This window comes from Dromaius novaehollandiae, chromosome 4 (assembly GCF_036370855.1).
Source record: "Dromaius novaehollandiae isolate bDroNov1 chromosome 4, bDroNov1.hap1, whole genome shotgun sequence".
Classification (NCBI taxonomy): domain Eukaryota; kingdom Metazoa; phylum Chordata; class Aves; order Casuariiformes; family Dromaiidae; genus Dromaius; species Dromaius novaehollandiae.
The window spans coordinates 10,928,126-10,953,735 of record NC_088101.1 but is presented as its reverse complement, the minus strand read 5'-3'; the positions used below and the strand labels follow the sequence as shown (position 1 = coordinate 10,953,735).

General features: G+C 42.9%; 1 protein-coding gene across 2 annotated transcripts in view; it reads left to right on the top strand.

The window, feature by feature from the left end:
* Positions 1 to 25,610, top strand: part of G3BP2 (G3BP stress granule assembly factor 2) — a 30,316-nt gene continuing 4,706 nt past the window's right edge. The window contains exons 1-9 of one of the 2 annotated variants that reach the window (XM_064510400.1): positions 2 to 216; positions 10,682 to 10,800; positions 13,013 to 13,094; positions 14,167 to 14,340; positions 15,242 to 15,332; positions 16,317 to 16,419; positions 17,865 to 18,045; positions 19,037 to 19,135; positions 23,929 to 24,031. In XM_064510400.1, coding sequence (XP_064366470.1) covers positions 10,706 to 10,800; positions 13,013 to 13,094; positions 14,167 to 14,340; positions 15,242 to 15,332; positions 16,317 to 16,419; positions 17,865 to 18,045; positions 19,037 to 19,135; positions 23,929 to 24,031 — 928 coding nt within the window. In that variant the 5' untranslated portion in view covers positions 2 to 216; positions 10,682 to 10,705. Of the gene's footprint in view, positions 217 to 10,681; positions 10,801 to 13,012; positions 13,095 to 14,166; positions 14,341 to 15,241; positions 15,333 to 16,316; positions 16,420 to 17,864; positions 18,046 to 19,036; positions 19,136 to 23,928; positions 24,032 to 25,610 lie in introns of both variants that reach the window. The other variant, XM_064510401.1, reaches the window with a different exon arrangement.

Below are 25,610 nucleotides of genomic sequence, written 5' to 3'. Positions count from 1 at the left end.
CGCACGCACGCACGCACAGGCACGCGCGCACGGGAGCCCCAGCCGCCCCTCCCCCGCCCGGCCGTGACATCGCTGCCGCCGCCGCCGCCGCGCCCCGGTCGCCCCGTCCTCCCCCCCGCTGCGGGACCCGCCAGGGGACACGCTCGCCGCGCCGGACACCGATCAGGTCCCGGGGGGGACGCGCCCCCGCCCCACGCCCCGAGACTTTTTCCCTAGGTGAGCGACGGGCGAAGGGAGGTAGGCCCCGCGGCCGTTGGGAGGGCGGCCGTTTAACGGTCGCGGCGCGCGCGAGGAGCGGCGCCGCGGGGCCCGGCTTCGCCCGGCGGGGCCCTCCCCGCCCCGCCCTGCCGCGGCGCGGCCCCGGGCCCGGCCGGCGGCGGCTCCCGGGCGGCGGCGTCGCCCGGTGCGGCGCGGGGGCGGCGGAGCCAGCCGCGGGCGCGGGGGGCGGCTTTTGTTCGCCGTCACCTTGGCGGCGCGGCGCCTCCCGCCGCCCCCCCTTCCGCCTCGCCCCGGGCGCTGGCGGCAGGCAGGGGGAAAAGCGCCCCCTCGCCCGCCGCTCCCAGGCGTGACGCCCCGAGCCCTGCGTGGCTTCGTGCTTGCTGCAGCGTTGCTCCCTTTCGTCCTTTCCACGTAGTTTGATTCATACGCTGCCTTCCCTGAGCCCCGAGAGGTATCTGGACTTTGGCATGTGCAGGATGCTGCTTCCTCAGCCTTATCTCTACTGCAGGAGCAAGCTTAGTTTTCTATCCTCAGCTCACTGGGCTGCCCATTTCCTTTTAGGATTTGGGTCTGGGATGGTATTTCTGGCTCTCGAAACCTTTTCCGGGTCTTGCTAACTCTGTGGACCTTGGAATTCTCTGCCCACTCTTGCTCCAGTCACAGCCCGAGCTTCTCTTTTATCACTCAACATGGCTGGAGCTGCAAGCATCTTTTATTCTGCAGATCTAGGTAGCCTGAGCAGCCCTTTTGTGAGCTTCTCTTATTTCACATCTGAATTGAGCATGATGTTCTCTGGCCTTTGCTCCCCTTAATCTTGGACGGGTAAAGTAAAGGTCATTGCAGTCCCAGAGTGGGTATATAGGAACATCTTCTAGCACAAGTGTTTTAACTTCCCTGGTTAGTTGAGTAACGCTCAGGATCTTGAGCTCTGTGCCAAGCACTGCTGCATGAAAGAAAGAACGCTCTATGGGATGAAAGAAGATGAGATTGATTGTAGCTTTCCCTGTGAGTTTGGCATTCCTTGAGCCCTCAGTATAGCCTATATATACTAGGCATTTCAAGTTCCATGTAAAAGTGTTCTGCTTTATTACAACAGGAAGTGTAAAGATACTAAAGCTAGTTTTCTTATCTCGAGAAACAGAACAAATTATTTTGTCCTTAGCTCAGTGTTTGTGCAAGTAGACTACTTCTTAAGCTTAATAAATTACTCACTGCTGCCTGAAGTATCTCTTTTTTTTTATTGTTTGTTTCTTTTATCGTCAGTTTTAATTAGGGAGCGCTTGCAGAGTAAGGTCAGCGACCAGCTTACCAGAAATGGTTACTCTGCAGTATAGGCCGCGCTATCCTACTCAGTGGTGTGTAGCAGACTTAAAATGAAGTAGTATCAGGCAAGCGCTGCTCTGGATATCCAAGTTGCTGGAAGCAGCACAGTTGCGTTACCATAGCTTGGTGAGTAGTTAAAGGGTTTGTCAACTTCCATTCTTAGCCAAGAAGGTGTTGTTACTGACAAACCGGTATCGCTTTTGCTTCTGGAGTAAATCTGTGATTAGCAAGGCATTCTCTGTTCATTGTGAATGTAAGTATGCCTGCAGGGCCATATCTGCCTCAGGAAAGCTTTCTCATTCTTTAGGAAACATCCTTCTCCTGAACTTGTTCCAGAATCTGTTAGCTTGGGTTTAAGAGGCGCAATCCTTGTTTCCTGTTTGAAGTGTTCTTGTAATGTTCTGATTGGTAGATGTGGGCTCGTGTAGGGAATTACGATCTGTATCATACGAAATTTTTCGTAAGTATATTAAAATGTCTTCTATGATAGCTATCTTACTGGAGAGAGAAAACAGAAGGAGATGACCTTTCAATCTGCTGATCCACTGGTGTCGTTATAGGTAGAATGTTTGTCTGTATGGAGTTGAGATTACGTATTATACATCTACTGTCACACTGAAAGAGTGTCTTACAGTGCTGAAAATAGGCTGAAGAAACACAGTACCTTAACACGTGGTTTTGAACTTCTTCACTTTTATTGTAGCAATTGTGACACTGAATGTTATTTTTTTTGAGAGTAACAGACAAATGAAGAATTTCATTCCAACTTAAGGAGCATGTGAAAAGACTTAATATATCAGACTAATACATGTCTATCTGATGAAATATCAGAAGAAAGACACTGAACCTGGCTTTGGCTGGTAACAACCAGGGAGAGAGATGCAATAGCTTCCGTAGAATGTGGTGCCATTGAGGACAGTTGCCATTGTCATTCAGGTGGGTGATAGCTGTTTTAGATGATGCAGCTTAACTGCCCAGAAGATGGTCCCCTGTAGTAGTCATGCGCCTACAATATATGGTGCCTTTCAGCTTCTCTCAAAAACAACAAAAAATACAAGAGCTCGATTTGAAAGAACTGTATGTTGTGCCCTGGGGCTCAGCCAATTCAGATTTTACTGGATTAGGTAAAGTAGTTCCTAAAGTAAAGGGATTCTCTTAGATTGTACTGGTTTGCTAGCATTTACTGCTGATGGAGGATGATTTGAGCACTTACCTTGCATAGCATGAAAGAGGAGATAGTTTCAGTTGGTTGGGTTGGTTGGGACTTGCAATTGATTTTTCTTTTCCTTCTTTTTTTTCTTTTTTTCCCCCTCATTTTAGTCAATGCTCATTTGACATTACTGTGGAATATAAACCAGCCTTTGCAATAGGCTTTGGCCTTTGACTGTATTAGTTACAGATGCCCCAGGTTGTGCCAGTTGGACTGTCAGTTGCAGCTTAGCTTTTTAGCTTTATTTGATGTGTGGCTGTTCACAGAATGTGTTGCAGTACTGTGATCTCAGTCACAGGTATGGATCACAGCAGCAAGCGCACCCTTGAAGCCATTATTTTCCTCTCTAGAGTCAGTGGGAAATGCATTCAAAAGCATTGTTGATTCTTGACCTTCTGCAAACCCCAGGATTACCTTTGATAATCTGCATTTAGGAGAAATCCGTCAAAGTTTGAAAAAGCTGTTCTCTCCTTCCTCTCTTTTTTTCCCTAGGCTCCTGTGGTATGAGAATCAACACAATGTCCCTTCAATGCTTTGCTTTGTGTGCTTACTGTATGAGGAGCATCCTTCTGATCTTCAGGAGTGCTTTGCCAAATTTTATTTTCGGTTAGAGTGATATTTTCAAATCTGGTGATGGACTGAGATGCAAGTTGCAAACTTGTGGATTTGAGAATGACCACACTGTGGCAGTCCTATGAGAAATGAGACCTTAATGCCGCTGTGGCTTTAGTCATGGAAGAATTGTTGTAGTCTTTGAACTCAGAAGATGGAACTTGCATGTCAGTAAAACAAAATATTTTATCTGCATAGTAGTTTCCTAATAAATTCTAAAGTCTGCATCCGCCTCCCAGGCCTTTAAAGTTTGTTGTGTTCCATGACTTGATAGAGATTAACTTTCAGTTCAGATTACGCTTTCTTGAGCCCCTTTCAGAATACAGTTGGCTATTTTAAAGCTGTTTTTTGAACTAGAAATAGTGGGACGTTCAGGCAGTTTAGATCTGTCTTGAAATGCTATGGAAGTAGATTTGAACTAATTGGTTGTGCCAGCGTTGAGTACCTGGATACCTAAATTTGAACACGTCGCTCCATTGCCATTTCGGATAACTTGCTCTTAAAAGCCTTGTCACAGATGACTGGTCACGCTTTTGTTTCTACAGATTCAGAGAAATAATAAGAAAGCCTAGATATGTTTTGGAAAGCAGGTTACTCTAACATTAGAGCTGCTTATCAAGCAAGATACATGCCAGTGAGCATTTTGACTAGTCGACACTTAGCATTTAGTGGCCTTCAGTACTTATCAAACAAGGTTCCCCTGCCTTCCTGTTTCCATGGAGAATGGATGTTAGTGGCTTGCTTCTTTGAAGAAGTGACAAACACAGTTTAATAAATGAAAATTTTACTTATAAAGATGAGTACAGGCTGAACAGGTTCACACAATTCAGCGCGGACTTGAGAAATTTTTGTTGCTATGCTCCAGCGCAATCGTCCTAACATCAGCTAGGTCTGGTCCTTTTAGCTCTTAAAAGTTTCGTTTACTTGCAAGGGCTGACTGGGTCCTTTATTTGTTATGGCTGGCATTTGTTATTCCAAGCCATTGAAAGGTGTTGTTTGCAGAGCTGAACAAAAGTCTGTAGGAATCAAGCAGAGTATAGTTTTGATGTTGTCACTAAGTTAATTTACTGTTACTATTATTTCAGTACAACCCTGCTGTTGCACTTGGTTTTGCGCCTTGGAAGAAAATATGCTTTCTGTTTTTGTTCATTTGCTTATCTTTGCCTGCAAAAAAACAGGAGTCTCCTTTCTGCAGTAACTTTTCCTGTGTTTTGGTTTTCTTGAAAGGAGTGAGCAGGGAAATAACTCCAGTTTTTTCAAGATATGGATTTGGTTGTTTGAGGTAAAGGTTAGAGTTAAAGGTAGAGGCTTATCCAGTCCTGCCTGTAGGCTTCGGTTATTGTTAAATTGTTACAAATTTGAGTAATGTGAATTGAAGTTGCAGAAAGTATCACACTGGTGCATGTTTCAGAGTCCAGTCCCTGGGGTGGCCACATATTTGTCCCTTAGGTGAACCATGTCTGGAGAAGACAGGGTTTCCATGTTTCTTTGGGTCTTCAAGTTTGCTAGTCTAGTATGAAATATGTTGAGTGGCTGCCAGTTTTCCTTGGGAATGCGGTACAAATGCAGTATGCCTTCCAGGAAGCACGTGAGTTGGAAGCAGGAATAGGGTGGAGTTGTACAGATTAGTCGTTTTGTCGGCTTGATGGAGGCAGTTACCTGTGCAACAAGGAACAATTGCACGAGTGTTCGTGTTGCTTCGTCTGTATGACTTTGGGCTTTTATTAGTGTATGTGATCGGGGAGGAGGATGTTCTTTAACACAGCAGTTGCACTGTAAAGAAACCAGCAGATAAATTTTCTTACTTTCTAGTGTTTGCCACCCCAAATTCAGTGCTTCAGTGTGCTCTAGTGCCTTGAGCGATAAGGTCTCATTAAGACACTTTTCCAATGGCTCGGGCTTATCTGATAATGTAGTTCATTTTATTCAAGTGAGAAGAGTGCTCAGGTTCTTCTTTCTTAGCTGTCATTCCTTGATTCTTCAGTATGCAGCTATGAAAACCTGGAAGGTATCTTTAAAGGAGTATGTATAGCTATGGGGCTGGCTTTACTGTCTGGCAAATCATGGAGATAAGATTCTTCTTAAGTTTGGCCTATTTAAACTGTTGATGAGATGCTGTGGAGTTTAGCTTTAATGTCAGTTCTGTGTTCACTTCCAAAACCCTCAGGCTTGCCAGGACTTGGGTCTTTGGCTCTAAGGAGGTGCTATACTAATTGGGACACATGGAATTTTTAAAATCTTTTTAAAACCTGATTTCACAGCACCCATGTTGATAGAAAGGAGTACCTGCATTTTTATTTTATTATCTTGTGATGACTTGGAGACCTGAACAGATCATTAAGCCTCTGCTGCTTTTATACGGATCTCTGAAGAGATGATGAGGCAGGAAATAATACTGAGACAGCTGAAGAGCTGTACTGAGGCATCCTGTAAAATACTATGATTCTGTGATATAAATCAGTAGCGCTGTCCCTTGAAGTGTGGGCAGAGGTGGGACTATACTCATCCGTTTTAGCATGTAAACCAACTTTTGTTTAAAGTCATCAGGGAAGAAATTTGCTGTGCGGGATTATCCCATACTTGCCTTTCTCAGATTTTCTGAAAGGTTTCAGAGGCCTCAGTTGAAATAACACAGCTTCCAGTGAAGAAAAGATCTAATGTGATACAGATCTGATGTAGTGTAATGACTTGTCACTGATTAGTATGTTTTGTATCCGAAGGCATTTTCAGTGTTCTTTGTGGTATGCCAGCAATTTGTTAACATATGTACTTTGCTTAATGCTGTATTCATAAGGACGTGTGCTGGCTATGAGCTGCTTTTTAAGAAGTTCTGTAAAGACCGTCTTTTGTTATGAAGCTCTGTCCTTGAGTATTTGCACAAGTGCTTATAGCGATTACTGTATCATCAATTTTGTGTTCATCACCTGCTGTGAGGGGGAGGGCCAAAAATGAATAATCTATAGAAATCGAGGTCCTTGTTCTTTCAAGGTTGCTGTCTGAGTGAAATTCTCATACGCATGCCTTTGCTGTAGTGTAAGTCATGTTAGGAAGCTCCCCAAATCGCTTTATTTGTTTGTTTGTTTATTTATTTATTTGAAAGTTCCTGCTTTGATCATGCACAGGGCACAAGCCCTTGATATCTCACAGTATTCTTGACAGTTGTTTTTTAGGTCTCATCATCAAAATGACTTCCAACCGGGGTTCCCAGGACTCTCAGCTAATACTGTATTTCAGAGAGTCTTGGAGGGTTATAATCAAAGTTTTGATAACCTGTAATGGGGAACAGCCCTTGATATTGGCCTGTGGCTTGGATTGCTGGGTTGAGACTATTTTAACAGTCCATTAAGGGTAAATTACCTGAGCTAAGCACTTGACTTTTGTCTTCGGAGTTTCTTCTGGATGCAGGATCTGACATGTTGGTGATGCTGTTTCTTTGTACCTTTTATTTTGATTACAGGCTTCTGCTGAGCTGAGGTTAATCTCTAAATTTCGCTTTATGTGCTCTTCCTCCTGGCTGTCTGTAATTGGGAGCCGTCCTTGGTATTGCCCTTTAGCTCGGATTGCTGGGTCAAGGTTATTTTGATAAGAAAACAAAGCGTATTTTAGGGTTATCTGCAAGTCTGAAATATCTGTTTTTGACTTGATCTGCTTTGCCTGCTGTCTTGCCTCCAGGTTTATTTTTCGAAACAGAGAAAGCAGAAAAAGCTTTCTGTAGACAACTGGAGGCAATCTCATGATCGCAGACCCTGGTATTCACGGGTGACGTCAACCACCCTGACATTGGCTGAAAAGGCAACCTAGCGGGTCTGGGAAAACATCAAAAAGATTTCCAGAATTCTGGAGATGATTTCCAGGAGATCTACAAGCCAAGTAGGGGAGGTGTGAGCAGAGAAGTAAGGAAGAACTGGTCAGGAGGGAGTGATCGACAGTGTCAGCCTTGGCAGCAGCAACTATGAGATAGTGTAGGTTAAGGTTCAGAGAGAAGCAAGTAAGAGGAATAACAGAATTACAGCCCTGGACTTGAGGAGAGCAGATTTTGACTTGTTCACAGATCTTTTTGGCTGGGTCCTATGGATACAGTCCTAGAAGGCAGAGTGGCCCAAAAAAGCTGGTTGATCTTCGAAGACAACATTTTCAAAGCCAAACAGCAGTTCAGAGATGCAGAAAGTCAAACAAGTGTTGCAGAAGGCCGTTATGGCTGAACAGGGAATTCCTGACTGAGCTCGAATAGAAAAAGGAAGTACACAGCAGTTAGAAGAGAGGACGGGCTACTTAGGAGGGACACAGAGATGTGATGTGAGTGTTCGTGGATGATATTGGGAAAGCCAAAGCTCAGCTGCAGTTGCAACTAAGGAGGAATGTCAAGGGCAACAAAACCGGTTTCTATTCCTACATTGGCAGCAAAGGAAAGAAAAGGATCGCGTGTCAGTGGGACAGGGAACCTAGTGACAAAGAACATAGGGAAAAAAGCTGGGGTAGTAAATGCTTTATTTGCCTTGGTTTCTACTGTTGGGATCTGCCCTCAGGCCTCTCGTGTCCTTGAGCCTGGTAACAGAGTCTCAGGAAGCAAGGTGTTATTCCCAGTTAGGAAAATACTGAATTAGAGACCAGTTGAGCAAATCTGTCATACAGAAATCCATGGGATTAAATGAAAAGTATCCAAGGATCCTGGGCATCTCCACATCACCAGTGCCATTGCAAGGCTGCTTCCCGTCATCTTTAGCTGGTCCTGGTGAACAGGGGAGATTCCTGGTGACAGTAAAAAGGCAAACGTCACATCCATCTTCAGAAAGGTAAAGGAGGCAGATCTTGGAAAGCACAGGTTGTCTAGCCTCGCTTTGGACCCTGAGAGGGTTTAAAAAGCAAATTCTTCGGGAAGTGATAGGGAGGAATAACCCCATGCACCAGGACAGGCTGGGGGCTGACCTGCTAGAATGCAGCTCTGCAGAGAAGGCTCTGGTGGTCCTGGTGGACAAGTTGACCGTGAGCCAGCAACGTGCCCTTGTGGCCAAGAAGGCCCATGGTATCCGGGGCTGCATTAGGAACAACATTGCCAGCAGGTCGAGGGAGGTGATCTTCCCCCCCCACGCAGCCCTGATGAGGCTGCATCTGGAGGACTGGGTCCAGTTCTGGGCTCCCCAGTACAAGAGAGACATGGAGCTACTGGAGAGAGCCCAGCACAGGGCTACTAAGGTGAGGAAGGGACTGGAGCATCTCTCCTACGAGAAAAGGCTGAGAGAGCTGGGCCTGCCCAGCCTGGAGAAGAGAAGACTGAGCGGGGAATCTTATCAATGTGTATAAGCATCTGAAGGGCAGCTGTAAAGATGGGGCCGGCCTCTTCTCAGTGGCACCTGGCGACAGGACGAGAGGCAACGGGCACCAACTGAAACACAAGAAGGTCTGTCCGAGCATGAGGAAAAACTTCTTTAGTGGGAGGGTGACTGAGCCCTGGAACAGGTTGCCCAGAGAGGTTGTGGAGTCTCCTTCCTTGGAGATATTCAAAAGCTGTCTGGACACCATCCTGGGCCAGGTGCTCTAGGTGACCTTGCTTGAGCAGGGGCGTTGGACTAGATGATCTGCAGAGGTCCCTTCCAACCTCAACCATTCTGTGATTCTGTGAATGATCAGGTCTGTGAAGGACAAGAAAGTGTTTGGGAACAGCCAGCATGGATTTACTGAGGGCAGTTTCTGTTTGCTGAACTGGATTGCCTTCTGTAATGAGATGAATGGCTCAGCAGGTGAGGACAGAGCAATAGATGTGGTTTTCACTGATTTTAGTAAGACCTTGGAAATAGTTTTCCATACTCTCCTTGTAGTCAAATTGAGTAGACTGGCTATGAGGTGAGTGGAAAACCGCCTGGACAGCCAGCATCAGAAGCTTGTGATCAGCATATCATCAATGGTATAAATTCCAACTGGCAACTGGTTGCTAGCAGAATTCCTCAAGGGGCAATACTAGGATTGATGCTGTTTAACACCTTTCTGATGTCCTGGATGATGGGACAGAGTGCACTCTCGGGAAGTTTCTGTATAATATCAGATAGGGGGAATGGTCCATACTCAGAGGGATAGGCTGGAAAAATGGGCTGACAGGAAGATCATGAAGTTCAATAAAGGCAAATTGCCAAGTCCTGCATCTGCATGGAATAACTCCATGAGACAGTAAAGCCTGGCAATGGACCAGGTAAGAAGCAGCTTTGCAAAAGTGGACTTTGGGGCCCTGGTGGAAAAGTTGAACTTGAATCAGCAGTGTGCCCTTGAGGTGATGAGAACGGCAACTGCATCCTGGGCTGTGTAGGCAAGATTGTAGCCAGCAGAAGTGATTCTTCCCTTCCATTTGGCTCCTGTGAGACCCAAACCTGTATTATTGCCCCCCATTTTAGCTACTCAGTGCAAAAAAGATACTGATGTGCTGGAACAAGTGTGGTGTACTATCAGCAGGGTTATTGGGGACTGAAGCACATGATGTATACAAGGAGACTTAGGACGGGGTTTGTTCAGCCTGAAGAACAGAAGACCAAGGGGGGATGTCACTGCTGCCTTTCTCGTGGGGGGATATGGAGCCAAACTACTCCAAGGTGCACAGTGTTAGGTTGAGAGCCAACAGACACCATTTGCAAAAAGAGAAGTTCTGTTCAGATATAAGCAAATATACTTACTGAGAGCTTCTTTAGATGAGCCTATGAGCAGCTTGATATAAACTGGTCATGCTTTGAGCAAGGGATTGAACCAAATGACTTGCAGAGTTCCAGTCCAACCTAAGTTATTCTGTGACAAATGTGAATGGCAGTTGGCCTGGCAAGTAATGCCTAAGGCTTTGATGATCTCCAAGGTGTAATGGCTTCCCTTTCCAGTCTTCAGGGAACGCAAATCCAGCCCATACAGTAATTTCAGAATGTCAGTGCTGCCTTCTGTGTATTTAGATGTCACAGTAGCCTTTTGAAGCAGATCTGCTTTGAGATAAAGGAATGTTACTGGCTTTCTACTTAATAAAGTGTATTCCTGTTTGTTTTGCAATACTATTTAACTTGGATTTTAATTGTTCATCAATTTAGAGCTAAAGGTTAAATAAATTGTTCTAGACGTTTTTAAGGGTGTTCTTTGGAAAGAAAGCACCTGTTCTGTAAGAATCTTAGCAAGAATTAGTTACTCAGAGTGGGAGGGAGGGTTTGCATGCATTGATGGAGTAGTTCTGTGAGCGTACAACTCCTGTTTCCATAATTCTTTAAATTGTAAAATCGTTATGTTCTTCCCTTTATGAGGAAGTTTGAATATATAGATTTGTCTTTGAACTAATGTATATATTTTTAATTACAGCATTTGACACTGTGTACCAAAGAAATGGTGATGGAGAAGCCAAGTCCCCTGCTTGTAGGGCGGGAGTTTGTGAGGCAGTACTACACTCTGCTAAATAAAGCTCCTGACTTCTTGCACAGGTAACGCTTCCGTACAATAGTAACTTATGTTCTTGAAAGAAAGTGTGTCCTGTTCATCAGAAATTAGATAAACTTTAATTCTCGAGTGTGGCAGAAGAATGTTCTGACTAACTTTTGTGCTCTTGAAGGCTATTTCAACTTACTGAAAACTCTTTAAGTTCTAGAATTAAGTCTGATCATATCCTTGGGATGTATTGCATGTTATCAAGTTATTTCTTCTGTGGAAAAGTGAGATACTTTTCAGCTGATAAAATAGTAACATTGACATATTACAGGAATATTTTTCAAAATAGATTTTAAAACAAAATACAGTTGCGGAGGAATCACTTGCATGTAGTACCTAAGGCAAGCATGCTAACTATTTCAGGATACCATATTTTGCATTGCCTCTGAAATGTTTTATCCAGATCACAGTTGGAGATTTCAGCATAAATGTCAAGAATTGGATGAGGTAGGTGGAAAATAAAGTGGTCTCACTCATCTGTAACTATGATTTAAGTTGTATTCCGAAAGTGTTGCTTTTCTTTTCTGGTTTTGATTGGCTATAGCTTATCACTTAAGATTTTGCATTTCCACATTTGGACTCAGAGCAGCACAAACTTACAATAAATGAAGATGAATATAGCTTTGCCAGTGTTCAAAAAAGCAATTACTTATGTGGGTTGCTCTGTCTCAGGCCTTGGCATAAGGCTAATGGTGAAAAATTGGACTGCTTGATTGATAACAAGTTAGAGGTCTCAAACAGCTTACTTGAAAATTGAGCTTTTGAGTAATGCCTCTTTTCATCCATAGCGTTGAGGCAAGGGAAAATGGATGGTATCAGTTTTGGTTAAACAACCGATTGTTTTGATTGCAGTCAGACTGAATGTTGGGGTAGATTACCCATGCCTCCAGCTTGGTGTTGCAAGTAGTCTTTGATTTTGCTCGTAAGAGCATTTACCTGTAGTGACAGCGATTGTAGCCTTGGCAAGATTTTGGGGGGGGGGGGGGTTGGTTTAAAAGGCAATTAGTATATTTTTCCTACCTGACTGCTTGAGTGAATGAAGGACAGCTAGCTATTCCAGGTTTCCTTTACACCCTGCTTCCCTTAGAGTTGCAATATTACCTCCCCATTTCATCAATATTAACACATGCTCTGGGAGCATTGAAGAACTAGTGTTCCTCGTACATGTGGACTGATTTTTCCAGGTTGGGGTGGCATGTCGTTCACAGAAGCACACGTGTGAGAAAAATGATAACTGTGAAGGCATTTAGCATGTTGAAGATAAATTTAAAAGAGATACTAGATGCTACCCACAACCGTCTAAAATTTGAGCTTCATTGGAACAACTCTGAAATGCATTTTACCAAATTATGCTGTATGCCTGGTATGTTGAGTGGAAATGGGAAATGTCCATAGAGTATTCCTTATTGAGGGAAGTGAGTTTTCAGTATGGATTCTTGGCAAAAAGTATTAAGGTTTTTTTTTATTATTATTATTTTTTAAGTGTGTTTTTCAGGGTGGGGGGGAGTGCTGTTGCTGACTGGTTAACTGCCTCCCAGGATGGCCCTGCCTCAGGTTGGAGGAATCTGGGTTGACAATTGTCAGGCAAGCTCTGTTGGCGCAGGTGATATTCTGTACTTGAGGAAAGACTTTGGGCAGCTTATTTCCTGAAGGTTTTAGATTGCTCTCTCGCTCTCCCTTGAACTCTGAACTCTCAAAATTCTTAAGGACAACATAACCACATGAAATTATAGGGCTGCCTAACGTTAGTCAACTGCATTCACTTTAAATGGTGCAGAACTGTCACTAACAGTAGCATCTTAAGTACTTCCATACAGAACTGACCTAGTGGCTGTTTTGATCTGGTTTGTTTGAACAAGCTGTTGAGATCATAACTGATTCTTGAGCTAGATGTGGGAAACATCTTTAGTTCCCCCCACCCCCCTTTTTTTTTCTTGTTACGTAGTTGGCTATTCCTTCCTACTGAGAGTCAGATGTGGAAGATGTGTGTTTGTCTTTTTGGACCCACATTGTGTATGACTGATGGTCTTCTGACAGGGCATCTTATAGTCCATCTTGCTGTTAATCTGATGAACAGCAACATGTTTACTGCCATAAAAAGATTTTGGTTTTAAAGGCTCGACAATTTCGGGCTGAAACACTTGTTGGTTGTGGTTTTGCTTTATTTTTTTTCACAGCTATAAACTTTACATCTCTTTACTTTTGCAGATTTTATGGCAGGAACTCTTCTTATGTCCATGGAGGACTGGATGCCAGTGGGAAACCGCAAGAAGCAGTGTATGGTCAAGCTGTGCGTATCAAAATTGGTGGTATAGCCTTCACTAATGTTCAGAACTTCTTGTATTTGTCAGTCATTTTTTTAATCAAATACTTCTGTTGATTTTCTTATCTCGTAAATAATGGATTGTGATCCTGATTGCTGTTCAGAGGCCAATACAAATTTAATTACTTATTAGCTTGAATTTTTTAGTTGATTGCTGCTGCTGTTATTGTGGGTTATATTTGGTGCTCACGTTAGCTGTGCACCTGGAGTGTGGAAGATAATTCTAGGACAGGCAGCAAAACATTTGTTAGACTGGCCTCTTGATGTATCTAATTTCAGTTACAAGTGATTCTTTGGCAAAGGAACTATGATCTTTGAGACTTGCGATGGATTCTGCATGTTACCAAATTCTTCTGTGGGTGGACTTCTTTTAAGAGAATTTATCTCTGAAAATAACTTTTGAAGAAGTGGCATTACCCCAGAAAGCATAAGTGCTTCTTTTTGATTGTAGCTGCTTTTTGGAACAACATCTGCCACCTGCGAGCTTATCTTCCTGTCGTAGCTTCTTTTGGGCAATTGTTTTGAGCCACAGCCAAGTTTGGCTGCTTCTCCTGTCACCAGCAGAACCTGTTTTATGGCTAGGAAAACCGTGACAGTGTAGGTGTAGCCTACGGCTGTGAGATTTGGTACTTCGTGGCTGGGGAGAGGGGTTTTTTTCGTTTGGTTGGCTGGTTGGGTCTTTTTTTTTTAATTTTTTTATTTTTTATTTTTTTAATAAGCAGAGATGAATCCTCTCTCTCTTCAAAAGGCCCCTTAAAAGTGGAAGTCTTAAAATGGCTCATATATAGTAATGCAGCTGGAAAATTGGATAGCAAGTTGTGATGTATTTAGCTCCTCTTAAAAGTACTTGAAAAGGGCAGAATTATTTAAGCCCAGATGGGCTGTTCTAGGTGAAAGACAAGGTTTCATTCCTGTGTTTACCTTCTGAGCTTGAGCAGGGTGCTTTTTTGCATTAGTTCAGGCTCAGGCTTAGGCATTTAAAAGGTGTAAAGCTCTGTACAAAACTTGGTGTAGCTAACATGTAACTCTTTATTTCTAGGAGATACACAAAAAAGTGATGTCATTACAGTTCAGTGAATGTCACACCAAGATTCGTCATGTGGATGCTCACGCTACTTTGAGTGACGGGGTGGTTGTGCAGGTTATGGGAGAGCTGTCAAACAACGGGCAGCCGATGAGGAAGTTCATGCAGACTTTTGTACTTGCTCCAGAAGTAAGTAGATCTAAGACTGTGTTTGACTTCAAGTAGTGATGATGAAAGCCTGGCCTGTAGCTATGATCTGTCTTAGAGGGCTAAAAGATACTACCTGGCTTTTAGAGCTTGGCCAAAAGACTATGATTAAAAGTGTCACAGTACGTGAATGCAGAAGAATGAGTGTATTGGACCTGTTTCGAGCTGTTATATTTTGTTAGACTTGAGGTTCTGGCGTGGTAATCCAAGGCAAATAGGAACTTGTGTTTGGGAGCTGCTATTTCCACCAACGAAGACAAATAACAGCCAGTCCTGTAGATGAACACTCTAATGTAGTTCTATCCTTTCTTCAAGTCTGCTGATAAATATGAGTATTGGTTGATGCAGTGCAAATCACTGCTCAAATTCAGTTGTTAGCAAGAGTGAAGCCCTGTTATGCTAAAGGGTTTCTTTTATTCTTTCTACATCTTTTCCCCCATTTCATCAAAAACTGTTGCATCATTGATTATTAGTGCTTCAGAGCTTTGTTGAATTTCTTCTTTGTTTTGTTATGCAATAGTATGAGCGTACAGCCACCCTGTGAATGTTCAGTGTGTTTTTTTGGTAAGTTTTTTTTTTTTAATAGAGAACATTTCACAGGTGACTTGATGAAACTGATAAACTTAATGTTTAGTTAGGATCTATGATTACCATGCGTTAGCAAGAACTGTATTATTCTGCTTGAAACTTTTCATCTTTCCAATGGGTTGAAGTTGTTGTTTAATTATTTGCTCAGAGAAGAGATACCACTTGAAAAGGGATTTTAATGAAATAGTCCTATTCCAAAATGTGTTTTCCCCAAAGCTTATAGCTCTAATCTGTCCGTGTCGTTAACTGCTAATATATCATACATGCAAAAAATGTTTATGTCCCTCTTCTACAGGGATCTGTTCCAAACAAGTTCTATGTCCATAACGATATCTTCAGATACGAAGATGAAGTATTTGGAGATTCAGAAGGAGAACTTGATGAAGGTGAGAAGAACTGTACTTCTGACATAACAGAGCTTGTCTTGTACCTGCTCCTCTACCATAGGCTTAGAGTTTTTGCAAGTGTCTAGAGGACATGGAAAGATAGAGACTGTGCTGTGTTATTGTGGAGCCTGGTAATTTAGAAGCAGGGAGAGAGGGAGAGCCTAGGTTGTGTTGTTGTGACTGTCTGCTAGTCCAAAACACTCTCTGTAAAACCAAGCTCTTCTTGTAGCGCCTTGTCCCCTGAAAGACTGAACTTGCGCAGGCTGAGTGAGGCTGGGTAGAGAAGGGCAATGAAGTGAGCAATTGCACTTTTTCTGCAACTGAGTTTTGTTAGGTAGAGTTGATTTCTCTTGTCAGTTGCATTTGTAGGTGAAGGGATTTGAATAAAATCTAACTGGCTTTTTTGACTATAAGATGTAGTTTGCTTTCGTATCATCACCACCTTCAGCGATTAATTTCTATTCACAGGCCGAACTTGAGTGTGTTCTCAAGCTTTTTTTTTTCCTGTTCATTGAGCCAAAGCAAATCAAAGAAGAGTACAGATAGAATGTGTGTACATATGTTCACTGGGTTACTGCTGGAATTTCCATCGTCTTACTTCCATGGAACAAAGCATCTCGAGCAATCATCCTTCTTGTATTTGAGGTTAACCTTCTTAGTTTTAGGTACTGTGATTTATGAGCTAGGTATTTAAACTTCCTTTCCTACTGCCAACATATGGAAAGCATCTGATGCTTAAAAAGACCCCCAAACCTTCCTCAGAGCTTTCCAAGAGCAAAGCAGCTCCATTTCCTCCTTTTCCTCCTTTTATAAAAATGGTAAGAAACAAAGCCTCCTGAAAGAGCAGAATGGTCTTGCCTCTCTTACTGTAGCGCTTACTGATGAAGCTCTCCTTAAATTGCTGCTGGTTGAATATACTTCCATTTTAAGTGGGGCTTGTGTACGCTTGCAGAGATGTTCAAGGAACTTTTTCTTTTGTGTCAGAGTCTGAAGAAGAGGTGGAAGAGGAGCAGGAGGAAAGGCAGCCGTCACCTGAACCTGTGCAAGAAAATGCAAGCGGTGCTTACTATGAAAATCACCCTGTAACGTAAGAAACGGATTTTATTAAATGAAGTTGCTTTTTTAAGAAAACCGGAATCGTTTTGGCTTTTGGATTCTGGATGTGATTTAATGGGTTTAGGAAACTCTGCTAAATTTGCTGTGGATTTATGTTATGTTGCCTTGTATTATTCTAAGCAATGATTCTGGAATGAAGAGAGGACGTAGAGGATGTTCTTACGTGTGTTGATTATTTTCACTTCTGGCTTCAAGTGTGAAGTGAGAAGGTAGCAAATGCGTTTATGTATACGCTTATTGTAGTCTCTACTATAAAAAAAATTATAATAATGAGTTGGTGTGATGCAAGTCATATTGAACAGATGGTTTAACAAAGGGGTGGTTAATGATATGCTACTCCTTAAATTTGGGTAGCACCTGAAACTGAAAGAAAGGACTAATTTTGGAGAAGCTGTTCTACAGCTGCATTGAAAGAATAGGTTTGTGCCTTGGGTGTCTTAAAATCAAATCTACATGAAAGAAAAAAAGTTTCTTTACCTTTTTATAAGAAAAATATATTTTATAAGAAATTACACTTTTTGAAACATGGGAATGCCTTTTAAGGGCCAGAGCTTACTGTCTTGTTTCCTCAGTCAAAAAAACATTTACAAAATCAGTCATGATGTCTGTTAAGTGCATCAGTGGGAATGCTAAATGCTGTTCAAATAATGATTTTGTTGAGGTCTCTAAAGGAAGAGGGAAGTCTGCTGGAATACTGGCAGAACTTGCTCAAGGTCATGCAGGAAGGTTTTGATGCCTGAGAGTTCAGTCAGGTCTCATTCGTGGGATATTAGGCTATTCAGAAGGAACATGCAAATGTGAGGTTCAGCAGTTAGTCACTTAGGCATGTACTCTCACCTGTGACAGGAGTTGCGTAGACATAAGTATTTGGAATTTGATAAACTTTTTGGGTGGCTGAAAGAGAGAAGTAAAGAACTTCAGACCCCTTGCATGGAATATAGTCAGAATGGAAAATGAGTTGCACGTAACTTTCAATAAACAAAACTTGCAATTCCTTTGGTAATGTACTTGTATGGCAGTTCGGTAAGTAAGTGGCTGGTATGCTTCCAAAACCAGCCTAATTTATGTGTGTAGCTTAATCTTCTGTTGGTCTGTGCTCCTTGTCTTGTAGGAACAGCGCTTCTTGAGTTTAGCGTCTGTTCCTTGAAGGGTTTACGTGCCCGGCGTTGTATTCAGATTCTCTGCAGGGAATTGCAAAACTTTTCTTCATTTTAGCAGAAATACAGTTTGATTTTGTGTGCAACCAGAGCAGTACAGCTTAAATTCTCACAAGATCATATGTATAGATAACATATGGTAGCAATTTGACACAGAATAATCATTTTAATACCAATCTTTACTACAGTATAGCTGTTAAAAAAGTCAGAAAATACTAAGCAATTGATTAACTGCATAAAATGCTTCTGATTATCGTAGTAATGGAATAGAGGAGCCACTAGAAGAACCATCTCACGAACCTGAGCCGGAACTGGAATCTGAAACAAAAACTGAGGAGCTGAAAGCTGAAGTAGAAGAGAAGACCCTTGAAGAGCTAGAAGAAAAGTCTCCATCTCCACCTCCTGTAGAACCTGTTTCACTACCACAAGAACCACCAAAGGTTAGTTAAAAGTCGTATCTGTGCTTCTCAGTGAAAATGGTAAACCAAAAGATTTGCTTTTGAACTTAGCCTTTTTGAGTGGCCAAGCTGGTATCTGTTTTCAGTCTCATGCTGTATGAACAGTTAAAATTTAATTTTTAACTTACAAAAATGTGAATTTTTTAGCCAAAAAGGAAATAATGTTATTTTAAAATGTTACTCAAGTCACCTATCGTAAATATAATGCTCTGCTTGTAAAGTGTGTTTGTGTGGTTTTATGCATGTGTAAACCTTTATAAATGTGGAGTTAAGATGTGTTTAAAAAAAAAAACACCCCAAACCACCACCAACAAAAACCTCAGATAATAAGAACCACTGTTCTTTCTTGAGAGAAGGAAAAAAAAACTTAATAATGCATTGACACTTGCAAAGTTACTGGCAGTATAGCTTTAAAATGAGTATGAGGGCTTTGACTGTCTCCCTTAGAGGCAGGATGCCACATCTTACAAAACACGATGCACACACCATGAGTCATCTGATATGGTTACATCTAGGTAGTTTGAAAAAGATGGGAGGAGTCAATGAAAACTGGAGAGGTCATTTTCCAGCTCCAGTGTCAGTCTCCCCTATTTTGCCAATCCTTTTTCTCTTTTCCATTTTAAGTTCTAACTTCTGGCATCCGCTTCCTTTCTTTCTGCAGAAGACACTTAATAGCACAGGGTTTTCAGTCCTAGGTTTGGTTACATCACGGAAAGCAGTGATCTCGGGATGCTGAGGGAACTGAGCAAACTCAAATAGTGGTAGTGAGTACGGTACCTACTCGATCTATACTGTCGGAGTCCGCAGATGGTTAGAACTGCAAATCCTTCTGTATCGTCGATGTAATGCTAGCACAACAATGATTTAACAGCTAGATGTGAACCAAAAGTGTATTTTCAGCAGACGAGTTTCCCTGTAGGAATGTCAGTGGTTTGCCATGATTAGTAGCCTAGGTTTGTTGCATTTCCTGCAGGCTTTCTCTTGGGCTTCAGTGACCAGTAAAAACCTGCCTCCTAGTGGTACTGTTTCTTCCTCTGGAATTCCACCCCATGTTAAAGCACCCGTCTCACAGGTAACCCCTCTGTGAACACCTTGGGTTGTCTCATTACTTCTGCAAACTGCTTCAGTTTTTAAATTAACAGATCAAATTGTATGGCTGAAATTTCACAAATTAATTGTGTCTTAAATGTTAATGCACTCACCTTCTTGTCACAGCTGAAGGCACGTACACTTAACAGGTGTAACTTTGGGTGGTGGTAAAGTTAAAAGCTGTTAATGTGCAATCAGGAAATCACTACTGAAGGTTTTTTTGGCCTGTCTTTTTGGGATATGGTTTGGCTTAAAAAGAAAAAACAACAAAAAGCACAAGAAAACCCCCAAAACAGTAGTTTCCTAATGCGTTTGCAAAAGGGGTATTTCGCTGGCAGAAGTGCCCCAGCACCAAAAGGGATTGCACCATTTTTCAGAGGTGCAAGTTTGCCTTGTAAGCCTTATCTCTACAGAAATATTTTGGACTCCGTAATCCATTTGTTCAGAACCCTGTACCAACTTATGACTGTGTGAGGAATGGAAGGATTCACATTTCCTTGTCAGGACGATGCTGTCTTCCCATTCCTGAGCTGATTGCGGGAGGAGGGAAAGGAGGAAGGAAAGTTTGACCGGGTGGTAGCTCATGTCCTGCACATGCCAAAAAACTTGGTGTGAGATGACCTGAGACTCTCAATTCAGCTGCCTCCATGTAAACAAAGAGCCCTCAAAATAAAAAAATCATGCACTTTAATCTGTTTTACTGATGCTGTATTCCACAGGCGCGTATATCGCGCAGCTCACGTCCAGCCTTTTACAAAGACTGCAACTTTTAGTAGAGCAGCTGTGTTATTGCAGCTGTTGTTTTTGCAGTGGTTTCTTCTCCATTTTTTAGTGACAGAGAGGAACCGGTCTAGGATTGCTCTTCAGCCAAAAGCATGTTTTGAAAAAAAAAAATCTGCCTTGTATGGTATTGATTCTGGTCCGACAAGGTTGTCATGAAAATCAGATGATGGCTGCGTAACGAGTTGGGAAGCCTGTCTGTTTTCATTGTCTTCAAAGGGGCTTTGAGCATTCAGGTGGTATTTCAGCAGTCAAAACGGTGCTTCTTTTTTAGGGCAGAATAGATTTTCCTTATACAAAACCAGAATAGGTTGTTCGGTGCTGTTTTAGTTGCAATAGAGAGAATAGATTTTTGTAATATGACTGAAGAATCATTTAAAATGCTCTAGACCAGAGAACCGACTATAGGCTGTAGGTGTCCAGTTGAACCTTCTTTATGTTGCCTCTGCAGCTCGTTGTGGTTTCCGCCTTTAGGTTACGTTTGCTGTGACTTCGTGTTCAAGTAATTTTGCACGGAAGTTTTTGAACAAGAGTGGAACAGGCAGGATTTTAACTCTCTCAACTCTTTTGGAGACGGGATAGTCTGTTCTCAGTTCCTTTTCTTGCACGCTTTTCAGACATGGTGTGCAGAAAGCTAGTGGAAAAGGCACCCAAACTATTTCTGCAAGGGGTTACAAAGCAGCAGCAGTTTGTTCCCGTGCTCTTGCCTTCATTAATGGCTGGTACATGTAAACAAGGATAGTAGATTGCACCGGTGGGAGGGGAGGGGATGCTGCTCAAACCAGCATCAGTGATGTTACAAAACAGTCAACAAACTGTTTGTCTCAGCCCTCTCCTTCTATTGCTCCAGTTTTTTTTCCCCGTCTTTTATCAAGTTTTAAATGAAACCTCCGTGGTATAACTCGGAACGTCTCGGATGGCTTCATGTGTGGTGTTTCAGATATAAACCCATTCAGGTCCTATCTGTTGACAGCTGTGGAGTTAAACAGGTCGGCATTCCTGGCTGAGGTAACCCTTGCTCTTTTTCTCTTTGTGGGTGATTAGAAATTGTCACTGACTAATCACAACCTGCAGTGATAAGTTGGACCTTCTCTTTACAGCAAAGAAGAGACTTAGTTTTTAACCTCAGGACAGCTGGTGTTTGTGAGTAGTCTCAGAGATCTGGTGCAGACCAGGCGCTTGGACTTTTACCACGAACTTAAAAAAAATGACCTGCTGCAAGAGGGAGAGATGCCCTTGCCTGTTGCGAGAGTGCCTTTACTCGTTCTGCACTCATTAGCTGCATGTCTTGCTCTTTACTGTAAACGGAAAGCCATCCTGACCTTCTGCTGGCATCAATACCGTAGCTGTCCTGGAGGTGGTGGTGGGGAGGCAGGCAGGGTACTGAGTCCTTGACCCTTTCCTTTGGGCTCGGAAATGGTGAGTTCAAGATGAGGTTGGTGTTTATACAGGCTTCATTCACCTCACCCCCTAAAATCTCTTTAGACTTTAAATAGACTTTAAATTTTTTCTGTGGAGGCATCTGTGCATTAAACATAACTGTGCTGGAAGTCCAAGGTATTTTAAGGCCGACTTAAGTTTTATGGACCAAGGTTTAGCTGAAGAGAAGGCTCTGAAAGCTGCTCCGTCCTCTCTCGGTTTAGGATGGTTAGTGTTTTTGGCTCGGTAGCTCGTGTCAGTCTGTGATGCCTTTGTGGCAGTGACTGACGAGTGCCTTTCGGAGAGTGCTTACGTGGTCCCTGTTTGCCTCCGAGACAGTGCGGCAGCGATCTGAGCTGTGCGTCTAACCTGACTGCTGGAATCCAGGTGAGGGGATGTGCTTTTTTCATTTTCCTTTGTTTTGTGGGGTTGGTTGCTTGGCTAGTTGGTTCTTTGCATGCACGTGTCATCAGTGTGGCAAGCATCTCACTCTGGAGAGGCTTTTAAACCTTGAAGATTTCCGGAACAGAATTGTACCAGCCTTTGGAGCCGCCTCGTGTCTCGCCCTTTCTGCCCGTCCTCCTCTGTCTGAGGAGGGTATTCTGTTCCAAGCTGAGGAAAGGCTTGTGGCTGACTGCTTTTGCTGTCACGACCAGTAGCATTGCAGTGGCAGAAAGAGGCCCATATCCTTCTCCTGTGGAGCTCTAGGAGCGAGCGGAGACGCTGTCATCTTTTCCGGAGTTGTTCTCAAGGCTCCGGTAGGTTGAGATTTGCGGCATAACTTGTTCCCGGGCTGAGCGCTCCTTTAGTCTTTGTGGAAATCCTTTTTCTGTGACTTCCAGTCCCCTCTGTGTGCTCTCTGAGAAATAAAAGTTGCAATTAGCTGCTGCTTGGACTGTAGCTGGCAGCTCTTTACAGGAACCTTGTGCTGCTGCTAATGGTTACAGTATTTTGGCAGAGCAGAGATTTGCAGAAGTGCTCACATATTCGAGCAGCGCCAGAGAGCACTGAGGCAGTTTTTCCCTGTGAAAGGGGGTGGTACTGGTTAGAAAGCAACTAATGAGATGAGCTGCTTTTTGGTTAGGTACAGAGAAAGTATTTACGTGGGAGGTGAGAAGTTCAGTGGACTGCAAAGCGGTTTTCTGTTATAACAAGATCTAGAAGAGAGACATCGGTGACTTAGCAGATTTTTGCTCTGGTTGGGGCAGGGGAAGAGTATTTAATCCTGACAGCAGTAAGAGTCTAAGCAATGGAGGATGGAAGCGTCTTGAGTTTTTCTTCAGAGGTGTAATTTTTAATGCAGTAAAGATGTGAGAGTAAAAGATGGTGGTGATCTTATGAGCCAGAAGGAGGTATGATGATTTTTCCAGCTGATTCTTGGAGCTGAAATACTGATTCTAGAAATGTTTGAAAGACAAGGTAATGCCTAGCCGAATAGAGCACAAGCGATAGGAGGACTAAGACACTTATTTGGTGCATAACACCTGGGTGTTTCATGTCTTTTTTCCCTGTCAGGGGTTCTCCAGTTGCAACTGTCAGTTGCCTTGAGTCCTCAAAGGAAAATAAGGGAGCTGTTTAACACGAACTGCTTTTCGGCGGCAGTCTGATAGACTGAGCTTATAACTGTAGTCCTTGTGTAATCTTCCTCGGAAACTAGTGTTCATCTTGTAGCTTCTATGGATTATTTTGGCTTTCCAAGATAAGAACCAAGTACAGCAGCAGCTGCTGGACTGTTGTACAAAAAAATGGATTTCCAGAAAGATTGGAAATTGCTTCAGTAACCAACAGGCTGCTTGGAAATAGTTTTGAAAGTTCTGTCTCTTCTTCAAAATACCTTTAAAAGCATTTTTTGCTTGCAAAAGTTTGCATTAGATGTTCTTGTTCCTGAGAATTTCCAGGTTGTCCTCTGTACATCGTGACCTTGACATAACGAAAGTTGAGGAGGAATCTCAGCAGGTAGTCTGTAGAAATTGTTGTTTCAGGTGGCTTTTTTGTATCAGAAATGCGCTTCTGAAGGCTTTTGTTTGGTTTTCCTCTTGCTTTTCAGTAGCTGCCTTACACTTCTCCAGCACTCTAGAAAAAGAATCCTTCAGAGGCTCGAATGGAAAATGTGATTTCTCCATCTCTTCATGTTTGTCTTGGACTCCCTGCTAATCCTTCAACTTTGAGCTTGGCATGAGGAAGCTTTATTTGATCTATGGCGGGGTTTAGCCAGGTCAAGGGATTCAAGGGATTCTTGAATTATGGGGCGTTGGGGGTCTCAATGCCTGGTCAAACACAGAAAGTTCACTTTAGCTATGCATTTGGGGAAAAGTTCTGATTCAGAGATGTTCGCTTTACACCTTTTAGTAGACAAAATTGAACACTGCAGTCCTGGATTGGTACAGAGGAATTGATAGAGGTGAAAAAAATATATTTCTAAACACAAACACATTGACATGGATGCATATCTTCCCGAGTTTGTCTTGTGCATGCCACTTACCTGTCTTGTATGATTTTTGGGTTTTTTTTAGTTTTTAACTGGGGCTTTTCTTTAATACATGGTGTTTAATAATGGGTGTTTTCCTCCTCTTTCAGCCAAGAGTTGAAACTAAACCTGAAGCTCAGTCTCAGCCTCCTCGCGTACGTGAACAGCGTCCAAGGGAAAGACCAGGTTTTCCACCCCGAGGACCTAGACCAGGTAACGTGGATCGGTTTGTGTCCCTGCTTGGGGCTAGTTAGTGAGATGGGTCTCCTCAAATGGTCTGGCCTGTAACTGTGGCTGTACTTGGCTGATTATGAACTGTCTGTCCCTACTGTCTTCAACTGGAAATGGGGAAATACGATTTGTAGTCCACACTGAGATGAGTTGTTGCAAAAGTTTTGGGTTATCTCTAAGCTTCTGTTCTTTTGAATCGTTTATTAATAGTCAGGCCACTTGCTTGTATGGCTGAATACCCTTCAGGTGGCTTGATGCAGTTTGGAAAAGCTAGTTTTCAAATCTGTTGGTGTTTTTGAATGAGCCCTAACTTTTGCTGAATCCTGGGAATGAGAGCTCTTACATGCCTGTCCTTATGGCCTGTAGTGCTCTTTGTTTTGGCCGAAAACCTTTCTACCGTGTCAGCTCTGCCTCAGTCAGTTAATAATTTTATTTATGTTGTTCGTACAGAGTATCCAAATCCATGGGATAGTCTCACTAGAAAAGCTGCATGTTACTTTGCAGTTGCCAGAAGTGGTGTTGAGAGGTGAAAGTCTTCAGAGTTGTATTCGTTAGTCCAGCCTGGTCACTGGGTGCACCTCTGTGCAGTGTTGGAAAAAAGCTATCTAGTCAAAGGCCCCGAATCCAGAGTTGCTGACGAGTTCATCATCTGCTGGGGAAAGAAGTCTGGAGTTGTAAGGGAGAGGACGGTATTTGTGAGTATCCCGAAGTGCTAGTGTAAACTTGGCAAGGGCTCTCAAAGCACTGCCCGCAGATGTGGTTACACCACAGCAACTGTAAGCCTCTCTACCAACTCCGGTTAATTAAAATTGGCTCTAACAAGAGGTCTCAGTAAGCGTCCCCCAAGCTTTCTGACCCAGACCTGGTTTTTAAGTGCTTTTTGCTTTTGCTTTTGATCAGTGGAAGCATTTCCTCGCTTGAGGCTAAGTAAAGTTGCAAAAATGCATTTCCACCACTCTTGGACGTGGATACAACAAAACCGTATCATAAGCCAAACAGGAAAAACTGTAGCAGAGCCCGACTCTTTTAATTCTCCTTTTGAAGAAACCAGGAGGCAGCAGGGACAGGAGGGAAATAGCTAAAATGTCAGTTCAGCAAATGGTGGAGCTTCTGCCCTACGGTCTTACTTTCAAAGGAAGTCTGTGAGCCATTGGATCTGCTTAATGAAACTTTTGAAACAACCTAGCAAGCTTTTTGTAAATTGACTCATGGGGGAAGGAGAGGGGAGAAAGGGGTACGTACCTACACTACAATACTTAAAACACAGAAGGGGTAACAGTGTGCTGTGATCACATTACAAGGTAGGTAATGATTTGCTAGTGAGTTACAGGATTTTATACTGCCTGCCGCTAAGCATATTTATTGCACGTAGGGTGAGGAGCAGAAACGCTGTTAGACAACATGTGGTAAAATTAGACCAATTTACCAATAGTTCTGTTTCCACTGAGCTGGAGAGAACATCAAGGACTTCACTTCTATTTGGGACAAAATGGTGGAAGATGAAAGCCAGAAGAAGCGACTGTCAAAAATTGTGCTTAATAGGGGTGCAAAATAAGGATAT